The 14,097-nt window shown below is 34.0% G+C and overlaps 1 protein-coding gene across 4 annotated transcripts in view; it reads left to right on the top strand.

Moving 5' to 3' along the window:
• SSBP2 (single stranded DNA binding protein 2) overlaps positions 1-14,097 on the top strand; it is a 289,978-nt gene that overhangs the window by 200,309 nt on the left and 75,572 nt on the right. For 2 of the 4 annotated variants that reach the window (XM_029942531.1, XM_029942532.1), the window contains exon 5: positions 5,933-6,022. The exons of the other annotated variants lie outside the window; for them this stretch is intronic. In XM_029942531.1, coding sequence (XP_029798391.1) covers positions 5,933-6,022 — 90 coding nt within the window. The remainder of the gene's footprint in view (positions 1-5,932; positions 6,023-14,097) is intronic. 4 annotated transcript variants of the gene reach the window in all.

The following is a 14,097-nucleotide window of genomic DNA, read 5'->3' as shown; positions in this document are numbered from 1 at the left end:
AAGAAAACTATCAATATATAATTACTTATATCGTGCTTCACACACACACACACACAATCAAAAGCATCAATCAAATATAAAAAGACAAAGCATCTTTTTTTATTCCAGATTTTTAAATATTGTTTTTAGAATACTAGGCATAGAAAGATTTCTTAGTACAATAAAGAATATGTTTTCGATCAACAGCCACATATTTAACTGTGCTTTGCTTTAAAATTTTGATGACAATGCTAAGCAAAATAAGTCAGGCAGAGAAGGATAGATACCATATGTTTGCATTCATAGGTCTAACAGGAGAGACCTGGCAGGGGACCATGGGGACAGGAAGGGGCAAAGAGAGCAGGGAAGAGTGAGGGACACAGATCAAGGGAGACTACTGAATACTGAAGATGAGCCATGGACTGAAAGGGGAGGGGGAGAGAGGGAGGGGATGGTCATGGTGGCGGGCACTTGTGGGGAGAAGCACTGGGTGTTATATGGAAACCAATTTGACAATAAACTATTAAAATAAATAAATAAATAAAATTTTGATAACGAGATACCAATTATCACCATTTTAATTATTTCTCAAATAAATACCTGCATATGGCTTAAAAATAGCACAGATAGCTTAATGGTAAAAATCGACAACTCCCTGAGCAATATCTTCCTACTTGCTAAATATTGGTTTTTTTAGGGAAAATTTTTTTTTAAGTTATATATTTTTGAAAGAGAGAGAGAGAGGGAGAGAGAAAGAGAGAGGAGTGGGGGAGGAGCAGAGAGAGGGAGACACAGAATCTGAAGCAGGCTCCAGACTCCTGAGTGGTCAACACAAAGCCCGATGCAGGGCTTGAACCCACCAGCTCTGAGATCATGACCTGAAGTGAAGTTGGAAGCTTAACCAGCTAAGCCACCCAGGCACCCCACTCACTGTTCCCTTTAATAGGCCTTTCAATTTCTAATCATTGTGTCACTATTTTAGTTCTGTCATTACCTTAATAATTTTACAAATATTTAAATTTTTTTTCTATTGCACACGTTACAGACATTTTATCTTGATTCCCTGATAGACAACTGATTCTCTAACATTCTTATTAAATAAAACTGTTAGTTACTTAATGTATAGAATCTTGATAAATGCTAACTAATTTAGTAATCAATTATATCCTAATTTTATTTCTAAGCAAAATTTTACTGTATGCCTGTTGTTTTGAAACTTCCATATCAAAGCATATAGAACTTTTTTTTCCTACCAGAGTCTAACCAGAGTCTACTAGTGATAATAAGTAAGATTAAAATAAGAATTCTTTTGGCTTTAATTTCAGACTTCTATTTGAGAAGAGAAAATGTAAAATAATAGTTTATCTCTCTGTTCTCTAAATTCAGAAATAGGGATTTAGAGGGAGAATAAAAATATTTTTATGTGCAGTTACATAATAGCATTAAGAGAAAGGGGAAAATGGGAAATGGTGTATACAATTGGACATGTACACAAGGGAAAAATAAACAACACAAAAAAAAAGAGGAAGGAAGGGGCACAAATTAACTTACGCCTTCCGAAAGGGTAGAATGATAGGAGTATAGGAAGTCCAAGAGAGGAAGCTGGCCACACATACTTAAACAAAGATATATATAACAACATGTAAAGGTTTCATGGTAACTCTTTAAAGTTCATTTTTGTATGTCTTTGGGAAAGCAAATAATTCCCCAAATTTAATACATTGGGTATATAAAAAGTAGGTATAATTAATTATATTCGTGATTTGGGGAAATATAAGAAGATACAGTTGTCACTCTCAAAAAACCTTAAAATTTAAGTCCTATTACAAAGCAAATGATTTAAAAGCAGTTAGAAAATACACATCTGAAAGTATATACTGAAAGCATACAAATTAATCCAGTCAAGAGACAAAACACATTTAATGATGATTTTTTCACATTTGCCCTGAAGTCATATATATTCAATTTAGTAAGAAGAAATATTTTAAAGCCATAATATTTGCATGTTTTTCTCTTTATGAGAGAGAGAAAATAAAAACTCAACACTAAATGATCATGCATATATTACATAATAAAGGAGTTTCCATGTGATTCTAATGGGAATTCACAGAAACCCAGTGAAACTAATACTTTCTATTAGTTCTTAATATGATCAAACTATTTGCACTTTTTCTGTGATTTAGTCACAACCCTCAAGAATAATACATACTTTATCAGTTAGAGCCAACAACTTTCTGTGGATCCTCAAGTCAAGAGATAAATTTCCTTTGTTAAAGTTTTTAATTTATTTTTGAGAGAGGGAGGGGGTAGGGCAGAGAGAGAGAGGGAGACACAGAATCCAAAGCAGTCTCCAGGCTCTGAGCTGTCAGCACAAAGCCTGACATGGGGCTCTGAATCCACGAACTGTGAAATCATGACCTGAGATGAGGTCTGGCACTCAACTGACTGAGCCACCAAGGTGCCCCAAGAGAGAGATTTATTATCAGTTGGAAGTAAACTTGAAACAAGTCTCAGAAATTATAGCAATGAAACAAAGAAACTTTATATTTCTTTCTTCTACATAAATTCCTAATTCTCAAAACTTGATTCTCATTTTGCTTACAGTTTCAAAGCATACATTATTTCTATTGCTATAAGTGACCAAATTAGGCATTTTGGAAATACACTCTTTTACAATGCTTGGAGTGCCATTTCGTGTACCTCTGTAGTATTTATTATTAGCTTATTATTTGTTAATGATTTACATGGTACACAAATGCTACAGTAAGCTTGAGTTGACACAGTACAATAAAGGGTGAATTAGCCCTTGTCAATAAATCCCAGAAGACTGGATGCATAATTTAGCTCAAAAATGTGGTCCACAGAGTGAAGTTTGGGTTGAAATGCTCTGAACAAACTGGATAATTACTAAGATTCTATTCACATCACTTTGTAGCCTTATGCCAAGGATAGAAATTACTGTCACACCAGAAAATGAAATCGTCATGCTTACTCTATAAATCTTCTAGCTATAAAAACTCTTCTGTTTTCAAGACACTTCTACTATTATGCCTTAAGTATGATTATTAGGAAAGAAAAAATTACGCCAAATTTTTGTGCCACTGTAAGGGAATAGGTACAAATGAAGAATTTGTATATCTTGAAATGTAGGAAGGCATTCTCAACAACAAAGCAAAAGACATATTTAAATAAGTTAGTGGGCACTTGGATTGCTCAGTTGGTTAAGCATCCAACTTTGGCTCAGGTCATGACTTTGCAGTTCACGAGTTCGAGACCTATGTTGGGCTCTGTGCTGACAACTCAGAGCCTGGATTCTGCTTCAGAATCAGTGACTCCCTCTCTCTCTGCCCCTCCCCCACTCATGCTCTGTCTCTCTCTGTCTTTCAATAATAAATGTTTAAAAAAAATAAGTTAGTCTCTATAACCTGATCCATTAGTTTATGTGATTTATTCATTCATTCCTAACTATTTATTTTTTAAATGTTTATTTATTTTTGAGAGTGAGAGAACACAAGCAGAGGAATGGCAGAGCGAGAGAGAGAGAGAGAGAGAGAGAGATACAGAATCTGAAGTTTCCAGGCTTCAAGCTCTCAGCACAAAGCCTAACACTGGGCTTAAACCCACAAACCATGAGGTCATGAACTAAGCTGAAGTCTGACGCTTAACTGAGGAGCCATCCAGGCACCCCCTCCCCAACTATTCTATTTAAAATTATAATCCCTACCCCATTTATTGTGAACTCCCTATTCCTTGCTTTTTTTTTCCCACCATAGCACTCACCATTATCTTTCTTCTTTCACTAGAATGTTAACTTCCAAATGACAAGGGTTTTTTTTTCCTATAGTGTTAACTGCTATATTGCAGAGTTTAAAAGTTCTTGGCAGTATATATTTTGATTGAATTTATTCAATAATTTTGAAGTCATAAAATGAAAACTCAGAATGCATTTTAAAGATTTAATTTTCTTAAATATTCATCTGAATCATATATTTTGTTTCACTTTTAAATAATAGCTGAAACAAACCATAGGGAGAACATATAATGCAGAACATTGAAGAAAAAAAAACCTAGCATTTCTATACCTTTAAACAATTTAGTCCCCAAAAAGAAAAAATATATAAAGGCACCAGTGATGATCCAATATTTTTACTTGTTGAATTTTAATTTAGATATTGGATTGAGGAGAAAATAGCATCTTTGAATTACACTAAGAAGTTGCAATAACTCATTGAATTCTATTTTATTTTTGTAAACTGGCTCAAAGTTGTACACATTTCTATAAACATATAGGTGAGAGTGATTTACAAACTTGTCTCAAAAATATTTCTCTTCTGCAATTAATTAGAACAACAGTGACATCTTACCTCTAGATTTTAGTACTGAGAGTAGCTTCCCCATGAGAAGTAATTGAGAGTAACTGAGAGTAATTGACTGTCAAAGGATCTAGATCAAATCTTTCTTCCTAGATCAAGCTGTAATCATATATATTTAAACTACAAGAAGATAAATATTTGGTGGTAAATTTTCCTCTCACTGTAACATTGTGTATTAAAATTTAACACCAGTTTAGTTAAGTGAAAAAAAAATGATTTGCCTTTCACTTTTAAAAACATGAGTGTTGATATACAAAGCAAAATAGAACAGTATCTGGCAAATGGTAGGTATTTAATGTACACTAATGAAATTGCATGCTTTTGCTTAAAATAGATTAACAGACATATGTTTCATCTTAATATCTAAGAAATATTATTTCTCCTTTTATACTTATATGCTTTATCAGAAGCTTAGAATTTTGGCATTCATAGGTAAGCAACATTTTAGATAACCACATTTCAATCTACATTTTCTCAGGAAACACTAAAATCATTGGTCTTCATTCTTAATAACTACTAGTATTATAGAAGAAACACGTGTTAGTATTTTTGTCAATTTATATACCAGGAAATGTAGGCTATAAACCATATTGATACTGCACCCTATAATGGAATACTAATGCATGAATGAATACACTGATGTAGAGGCAAGGACAGTGTAACAGACATACTAGACCCATTACTTGTCGTGAGTTCTTTCATAGCAGAGCTGTTGGATTCCTATTGATCTTTCTTCAGCACATTTCTAGTCCCTTCTTTACTGTTCTTAATATTTATAATATGTCTATCCAGGTAGAGGGATGAAAACCCAGGATTATAGAATGGTGATATATATTACTGCTCTACATAAGAATTAAACCTAAAACCTATATTTGATTACAAAGAGTCTAACTCAAAAATTTTCATACTCCTATTTCATGAAGCTCTAGGGTAAGTGAAGTAGACTGAGTTTTTCCGTATGTTTTTTTTTCCATAATCTGTTTATATGAGACTAATCTCTCTAAATCAAATTTTTTGATTCAGCCTTCTAATTACCTTTGCATCCTCACCACACTGTTTTTGCTAATAATTCTATTTTGGCTGCCAGTTATAGCATTACAGAAATTGAATAATGTGTTACCACCTATAAGCAGAAAATTAATTGTACTTGTTTATAACAAAGCATAATCTTAAAAAAGAGTTCTTTTTGCCAACTTCTATAACCACCATTTTCATACTTACTACCTACATATTTCTATATTTGTTATTGATATTGTCATTTCAGATGCCTGTGCCTTAAATATTTACTTAAACTTTTATCTTTTGGTCATACTATTATTTGCCTTTTATGTATCATTGAAAAATACCATCTTCTTAAAATCCTATGATTTCAGAAAGTTTTAAAACACTTGTTTAACCCAAATTACTTAGTCATAGTAAACTAACTGTTGTATCTTTGTTTACCTCTGGAGTGGGGGAAATTACCAATATTTATTCCTGGGAATGAAAAATCTTCCCTTCCTACAGTCTAGTATCGTTAGTCTTTGGTTTTGTGCCTTCGTTGTAATGATATAGGTTTGTTTCTCCTTTATTCTTTGCAGAGTGCTGCAGCAGCTCCCAGCCCAGTGCTAGGAAACATTCCCCCAGGAGATGGCATGCCAGTAGGTCCTGTACCACCAGGGTTCTTTCAGGTACTCAGAGAAACTCTGACGAGGAATGTTAAGGCATAGGAACTCCTGTTTGCTTTTATTTAAACATATGAAGGAGAGAATGAGGCTATTTTGATTCTTAAGGTAAACGTAATGTGTGCAGCCAACTCTTGATTTTTCAGAGACTGGTTATCTAGTGTATAGATGAGCCCTTATTTCCTGTGTTTTATTTGTTGTCAGTATTTTATTCATTTATTTATTTTGACATTTCCTTGTTCAAGTAAGAAAGGGAGTGGAAATGCAAACTGGCCCCTTAAGTTAACTGTGGTAAAGATGTGATGGGAGAAGAGGCTGAAGATGAAGTTCTGGAATCACATATAGATTTTAACGACTCCAGCCATCCAGATCTCCACAGACCAAAGATAATCAAGATTTGGCTGTAGTTTCAAAATATGGCTAAATCATAACCTTTTCATTTATCAAAATTATAGGCTGTATCAAAATATTTTGATAATTGTCTTTTGGCTTTTAAGATGGAATTGTTACTAATATTATTATTGACATTTTAAAATCAGATTTTAAAATACAAATGCTAGTATTTTAAAATTTCAACAAGACCATTTATTTTAGCAATGATGATAATGATTTTAAAATTTTAATACATCACTTTTAAATTTTATTTTATTTCCATTTAATTCTAACCGTTTTCTAACACAAACCAGTACAGATTTCAAAGTTTATTTTTTTACTACACAGTTAATTTTATAACATCCTTTGAGAAAATTAGCAAGAATTTAGGAGTTAAGAACTAGAGTTGGAAGGCATTATGGGAATGAACGTAATATCCTATATTAATGAATTACATTAGGTACTTACAAACTAATTTGTCACTTTAGTGTTTTTATATTTCCAAAGTCATTGATAGTCATTTGTTAGTTAATCCATACCATCATTACATTTCTTATAATCTAGGAACATATTATAAGTTTTGATTATTAAGTACACAATCTCCATTTAAGGTAATACTAAGCTAACACTTATTAACCACTTACTATACGTTATGCTTTGTTCTAAATGTTTTACATATATAAACTCTTAATTCTCACAGTAACCTTAGGTATGAAGTATGTATTATTACTGTTCTCATTGCATAGATGGAAAAATCAAGGCTTGATAGATAAGTGGCTTACACAAAGTCAGAAACTGAGAGGGTCGGGATTCAAATCAAGACTTTCTGGATTTCTGCCATAAAATTTACCTTTTAAAGTTCATAAATGATCATTATTCATAAAATAGTTTTAGCTCATTTAATTTTTTCCCCTCATGCTCTCTTTCTCTTGCCAAGGATGAATTAGAGTTAGGGAATAAATCAGAAGAGTTTATTTACATATAAGAGTTAGTAGAAGTTCTCTAAACAGCACTTTTAAAAAGAGGAGTCGTGGTGCCTGGGTGGCTCAGTTGGTTAAGCCTCCAACTTCAGCTCAGGTCAGATCTCACGTTTGTGGGTTCAAGCCCCGCGTCAGGCTCTGTGCTGACAGCTAGCTCAGAGCCTGGAGCCTGCTTCTGGTTCTGTGTCTCTCCTTCTCTCTCTGCCCCTCCCCCTCTCATGCTCTGTCTCTCTCTGTATCAAAAATAAATAAAATTTTTTTTTTAAAAATAAAATAAATAAAAAGAGGAGTGGGTTGGGAAGGAAGCCAAACACTTCTAGGGTAAATCCAAGATGTATAAACCCATACATTTACATTTTCACATTTTGTTAAATGAACCATTCTCTGACGTTCTTTTGCCTGATTTCTTGATAAGAATAGTTGAAACAGAGTTAACTTTGTATTAATTAATCCAGTGTGATACATGTAAGAACTATTACATGCCAGGCACTGTGGTAAGCATCTAAAAATGAGTATGGTAATATATGTACCTTCCTAAAGTTCATTATCTTACCAGAGGCATTATTAAAAATAAATAACTGTAATATAGCAAGGTATGTGCTGTAACAGAGTCAAGTGTAAAGTTCTGTAATGACCTAGAATAAGAGCTGTTAAGTATGCCTGAATTGAAGCTGGGAGTGGTTTAGAAAAAGTTTTCCAGGGGAAAAAAACATAGGAAGGATATTCCAGAAAGTGGAAACAATATAAGCAAAAGTATAGAGGCCCTCAAAAAAGGATACATTGTGGTTAAGGAGAGAGACAAGGCAAGAGTATAGAAAAAATTGCTGCAATAAATGAGTGGCATGTACTCTTAGAGCAAATCAGAAGGCCACCGAACTCAATCTTGGGAGGGTCATTGTCAGGGAAGTATTCTCAAATTAGTAAATGAAATCCAAACTGGCATCTGAGGATGGATTAGGCAAAGAGGCAAGGAGAGAGGGAAAGAATATTCCAGGAAGAAGGAAAAGACTTTCCAAAGACCCAGAGAGGAAAAGAGAGAAACTAAATATTTAAAAAACAAAGCAGAACAATGGAGCTTAATTAGCTAAAGGGCAAGTGGCTGGTGATGAGGCTCTAGAGGGACCCAGAGGAGCTTGTAGGGTCAGGTAGGAATCTGAGCTTGATTTTAAGGGCAGTAACAAACCATTGAAGGATTTCAAGCAGGAGAGCGGCATATTAATATTTGTACTTTTAGAAAAATCACTCCATTCGGTAGCCAGGATTTCAGAGGGACAGAACTGAAAGTAGGAAGACCACTTAGGAGGCCGGTACAGTGATCCAGGTGAGATTTAATGATGTCCTGAACTAGGAGAGTGGCAGTGGGTGTAAAGAGAGATGAACAGATTTAAGAGACAGATAAATCCAGTGGGTATGAGTAAAAGAATTCAAGAATAGTACTCTGGTTTCCTTCTCTAACCTGGGCAGATGGGGTTTTTATTTTCTGAGACAGAGTCCTCAAAACAAGGAGTAGGTTGAGGTGGGACAAATGACGTTCCTGTGGGACCTCCAGATAGAGATATCCTTTAGACCACTGAACATTCACGTTTGAAGCCTAAGGTAGTGATCCAGGCTAGATATGAATATTGCAGGATTACCATCATATTAAGGGCACCTGAGTCCACAGGGGTAGGTTAATTATCCAGCAAGAAAGTACAGAATGAGAGAGTAAGAGAGTATGTGACTGAAATCCCAGAACACTAACACTTAAAAGATAAAGGCAACAAATTCATTAAAGAGAATGGATGCAAAGACGTCAGTCGGTTGACTAGTACGGTAGCCCAGAGAAGAGATATTGTGGACCTATCAAAGAGTAGTGGCAATAAGATTCGAAAGGAAGAAGCAATTCATAATTATAGGCTTTAGTTGATTAACAAAATTAGGGTTAGAAAAAAAAAGTTGGCAGATTCAAGGATCGTTCTGGTGTTCCTACTTCAGACCTTTGGAAAGTTTTAATGTCTTCATCTGAGTTAGGAAAGGTAGAAGGTAGAAAAGGCTAGATATGTCTGAGTTTGGTACATGTCATTTCTCTTTATCCAGGGAGACCATTGTAGCTAATCCCAAATACTCTTTTTCCCCATTTAACAGGCTTAATGTCCAGTCTCCCTAGGAATACTTCTCTGAAATACTGAAACTCAAACTATCAAACTTTTACAAAAAGAAATAGGATGTTATTATCTTTTGGTTCATATAATGATGGGGTTAGTGTACTCAAGTGATTCCTAAATTATCAACCTTGGCTTCCTACAGTGATTTGTCAATACTATACCCAGTGTGATTCTGGCTATAATACCTGCTGTTAATGAAGAGTACTACCTTATGTGAGTAGAAATAACAGCAGACAACCACAATTCAAGCTCAAATACCAGTTTCTAATTCAATTCCAAAGAGACCTTCAACTCCAAGAATTATCCAGAGTATGAGAATAGTTTTGAATCCTCATTCTTAGTGAGGAAATGCAAAGCTTATTTGGGATCAGCTGGAATGAGACTAGGTTAGGAAAGGATTGAGCCTATTAGAGTGTAAGAAAAAAATGAAACTAAGGAAAGAAGAGGTTGTCATTAGCACATAAAGCACCTGCTTCAGTAGTTTTGAGTTCTATTCGCTCTGTGATGATATTGTAAAATTTAGATTAGTGTTTATTTGTGACAGATATTAACATTGTTCATACTTCAATTTTAATACTTTTATTGAAATAGGAAGGCTTCTGTTATTGTGTAGGCGGCCAATTAAGTAAAATCTAACTGGAATAATAGGTTATGAGAAAAGGAGGTATCAATTTAGTAAAATACAATCATTTAAAGTAAGATACATATTTATTTACTTAGAGGTTTCTTTCTAAGGAGCAATTCCTATACAAAGCCCTATAAACTTTCAAAGTGACCTGCCATGGAATTGCTGAGTGACTTTAGAGCAACTTTCTTTTCTTTATTATTATTAATTTTTTTTAATGTTTATTTATTTTTGAGAGAGAGAAAAAGAGCACAAGCAGGGGAGAGGCAGGGAGAAAGGAAGACACAGAATGTGAATCAGGCTCCAGGCTCTGAGCTGTTAGCACAGAGCCTGACGTGTAGCTCAAACCCACAAACTGTGAGATCATTACCTGAGCCAAAGTCAGGTGCTTTACGACTGAGCCACCCAGGCGCCCCTAGAGCAGCTTTCTTAAACTGGAAAGCCTTGCTCTTGGGTCAGAGGGAAGACTAGTAGTGGCCATTGATCTCACTAGAATTTGGTAGTTTTCATGGAAGAAAATGTATTATTGTGGTATGGTGTGGGTACACATAGTTGACATTTAGAATCAGTCTATATTTTGGTTCTCCTGTCCCTGTACTACAATCTTACTCAAAGTTTTCATTGTATGCTATGAAATATTAATTATGTATTGACAGCATCAATCTGCTGTTCATTCATTTTCATAGCATCCTTATGAAAAGACAGGCAAAGTTTGATTCCTGCAATCTATTGAATAAAATAAGCATTGTTCCTTGAACCAATTAGATTTTCTTCTTGCTTAAGTATAACAATCAGAATGGTTTAGTGAAATGCATAAAACAAAACAAAATTCTTGTTCTTTTGTGTTTAAAATAATTAGAGTCTTTGTCACCTTATGAAGTTCTGTAATTTTATAGATTTGAGTAACAAGAAAGCTTCTTTTGTGAATTTATTATAACTTGTGTCCCTCTTTGAAGACGGGCATTTTTTATTTCAACCAAGAAAATTTGGGGTGTGTGTGAAAATTCTTTATTTTTCCCTCCTTTCTGGTCTTTACTACAAGAAAACTTTTAAGTAGGAAACTATATCTTGTTTTTTTGTCAGTGTAACAAAACATATCTTTATCATTTATATAAAAACATAATCTTGTAATAAGTACTAATGTAGATATCTTTGAGTATGCAATTAATGTAGGATATGCTTGTGAATTTTGAACTCTGTATAGCCATTGGTTTATTTTTACTATGTGTGATGTTTTGTTTTGATTTTTATCTTGATAAATTTGCGGTACTGTACTCACTAGATCTTTAGTTTTCTTAACTGAAACTGTTGAAAACAAATAATATATTGATGTTGGGTTATAAATTTAAGACTCTGACACCAATAAGATTATAAATATTTGTTGAAGATAAAGCATACCAAGCAATTTATTTGCAGACTGAGATGGTCATCCATATTTTAGAATCTGAATTGATCGCAACTCTGATATGGTAGAAAACATGTTGCAGCAGGTTGGTAAGTCATATTTTGTTTGCAGGCATGATGTTAGCAATGGGAAAGCTGCTTTGCCATCTAGTGGTGGTTTGCAGGTGTCTCTTCTGGTTCTGAGTATATTTTCCAAAGGTTCTATTTTTAGCAAGACTGCACTATAGCAAGCTGACCTAATGCTTTGACATAGTAGTAATGCAATAAGAAGAACAAAAAATAGGAAGAAATATTCTCTTTTCTCCATGGTGTTATTATTGATCAGAAAAAGCTTAATATAAATGACATTCATAAAGCAATGAAGACAAAAACAAAGCTCAGGGTAACACAATATTCTTGATATTTTACAAGAAAAAGGCTCAAAATGAACCAAAAATGAGAAAAAATTTATTATTTAATTTAACAATTTAATGATCTTGAAACTGAAAAGAAAAACCAAAAACAAAAAAGAAATAAAATGAAATGAAAAGAAACACATACTAGCCCTCGTTAAATGTTTCTTGAGGTGGTTATTTAATTTATTTCTGGAAATAAGTCCTACATTTTGAAGATATTTTTTGGCATGCTTGGGTAGCTCAGTTGGTTAAGCATCTGACTTTGACTCAGGTCATGATCTCACAGTTTGTGGGTTTTAGCCACTTTGTCAGGCTCTGTGCTGACAGCTCAGAGCCTGGAGCCTGCTTTGAATTCTTTGTCTTCCTTTCTCTCTGCCCTTCCCCTCACCCTCTGTCTCTTTCTCTGTCTCCCTCAAAAATAAATAAACATTAAAAAAAAATTTTAACTAAGTACACTCATCTACTGTGCTATTCCCGTCCAGACTTCTATACAACTCTTCTATTACCAGTAGTACCCTTTTTACCTTGTTATTTATACATATAGTTAAATAGTCTGCGTGCTTTCTCAATTTCCTTTTATCATTAACCTTCATATTGTCTTTACTCCCAGTGGTTTTCCTTTCCTCTTATCCTTCCTGACCATGGCCATTTCAGAGTTAGTTTTGGGTAATAATCAAAACCAGGAGAAACTCCTCTTCCTTCTTCCTACAAGTTATAGATAGCACCTCTAATCTTAGATAATGAGCCAAAAAATTAGTATATCTTTTCTTAGTTTGAATAAGGAGGAAACTGAAAATCTCAGGTAGACTTGACTTACTGAATTCCAACACCTAGCATTTTCAGTAGTTTAAAAAATCCAAATATTAAAGATAGTATTTTTTGCAATTAAATATACCGGGATTTGGTGAGTGTAAGTGGGAAGGGTGCTTATTTATCGAAAGTCAAGGCATAAAAATTAAGTTTAATTTTCTTTTTAAAACGTAATTTTGAATCGTTAAAGAACAGAGATTCTAAACATCAAAAATAGAACAAGTCTTTCTCTAGTACAAAGATAAAAGCAGCCTAAAAAGAGAAAGGTGCTTTGACAATGCTTTCCTGCAGTTGTGGTAATAGTTGTTCTGGCCTTAACTATTAGAACAAATTAAAAATGCTCAGCTTGAGTAACTAAGTAAGCATTTTTTAAAATCACAGTTTCAAACAACTAAGGATCCTAGAGCAGTAACTAGATGGACAGGGAGCAAAGCAGAGAGTATTGGGTTTCAGAGTCTTTCCATGGGTTTCTTTCTAGTTAGAAAGGAATGAAATTATTTCCTGTTAGAAACCCTACTGTTTTGGTTTCTTTATCAAAATGAATGTTTAAGAAAAAGTTACCTTGGCCATCCTAGACTAATGTTGGTTTTCCTTTTACTTTAATGTCTCTTCTGCTGGCAAAAGATGTCAAGATATTTTTTATAAAGCAATAAAGTATCATATTTTAAAATTATATCTATGATAAGGGCTTATCTATTTTTCAGCTAATTTGAGATTACAGTTTTTCTATTGGAAAGATCTCATTATTGAAAATCCTTCCTGGAGTGCTTCAGTTTTTATTATAGCTACTTGGGGTGGGGAGCAGGTGGGGAAATGTACAGCAAATTGCAAATATACAAAAGTAGGTTATAACAATTTTAGTTTTTTTTAATGTTGGTTACAGAAACAAAATAGTCACCATTCTTTGGCAAATTAAAGACAAGAATGGCATATTAAATATATTATAAATGTCCTCTATGGGTAGATAGATTAGTCTTAAATATACATTAGCACGCCTTCAGCTTTTTAAAAGGTAGCTTCTCACTAGGTGGTGTTCTGAAATCTCTATATGAGGAGTTGACAGATTTTTTTCTGTAAAAAGCCAGATAGTAAATATTTTAGCCTTTGGAGGCTTCGAAATCACAACTACTTAGCTCTGTTGTTGTAGTGTCCTTGTAATGTAAAAGCAGCCATGGACACTGTGTAGCAAAACTGTTCAAGGAACCTTTATCTACAAAAACAAGCTGTGGGCCACATTTAGTGGCTAAGCCATAATTGCCCACTCCTATTCCATCTGAATATGGTCACCATAAGATAGCTTATGAGAAACCTAAAAGATAAAGACGAAGAACAGTGTTCTTCCAAGTGTGCT

Source organism: Suricata suricatta, chromosome 6, assembly GCF_006229205.1.
Source record: "Suricata suricatta isolate VVHF042 chromosome 6, meerkat_22Aug2017_6uvM2_HiC, whole genome shotgun sequence".
Taxonomy (NCBI): Eukaryota; Metazoa; Chordata; class Mammalia; order Carnivora; family Herpestidae; genus Suricata; species Suricata suricatta.
This window is presented reverse-complemented; position numbering and strand designations above follow the sequence as displayed.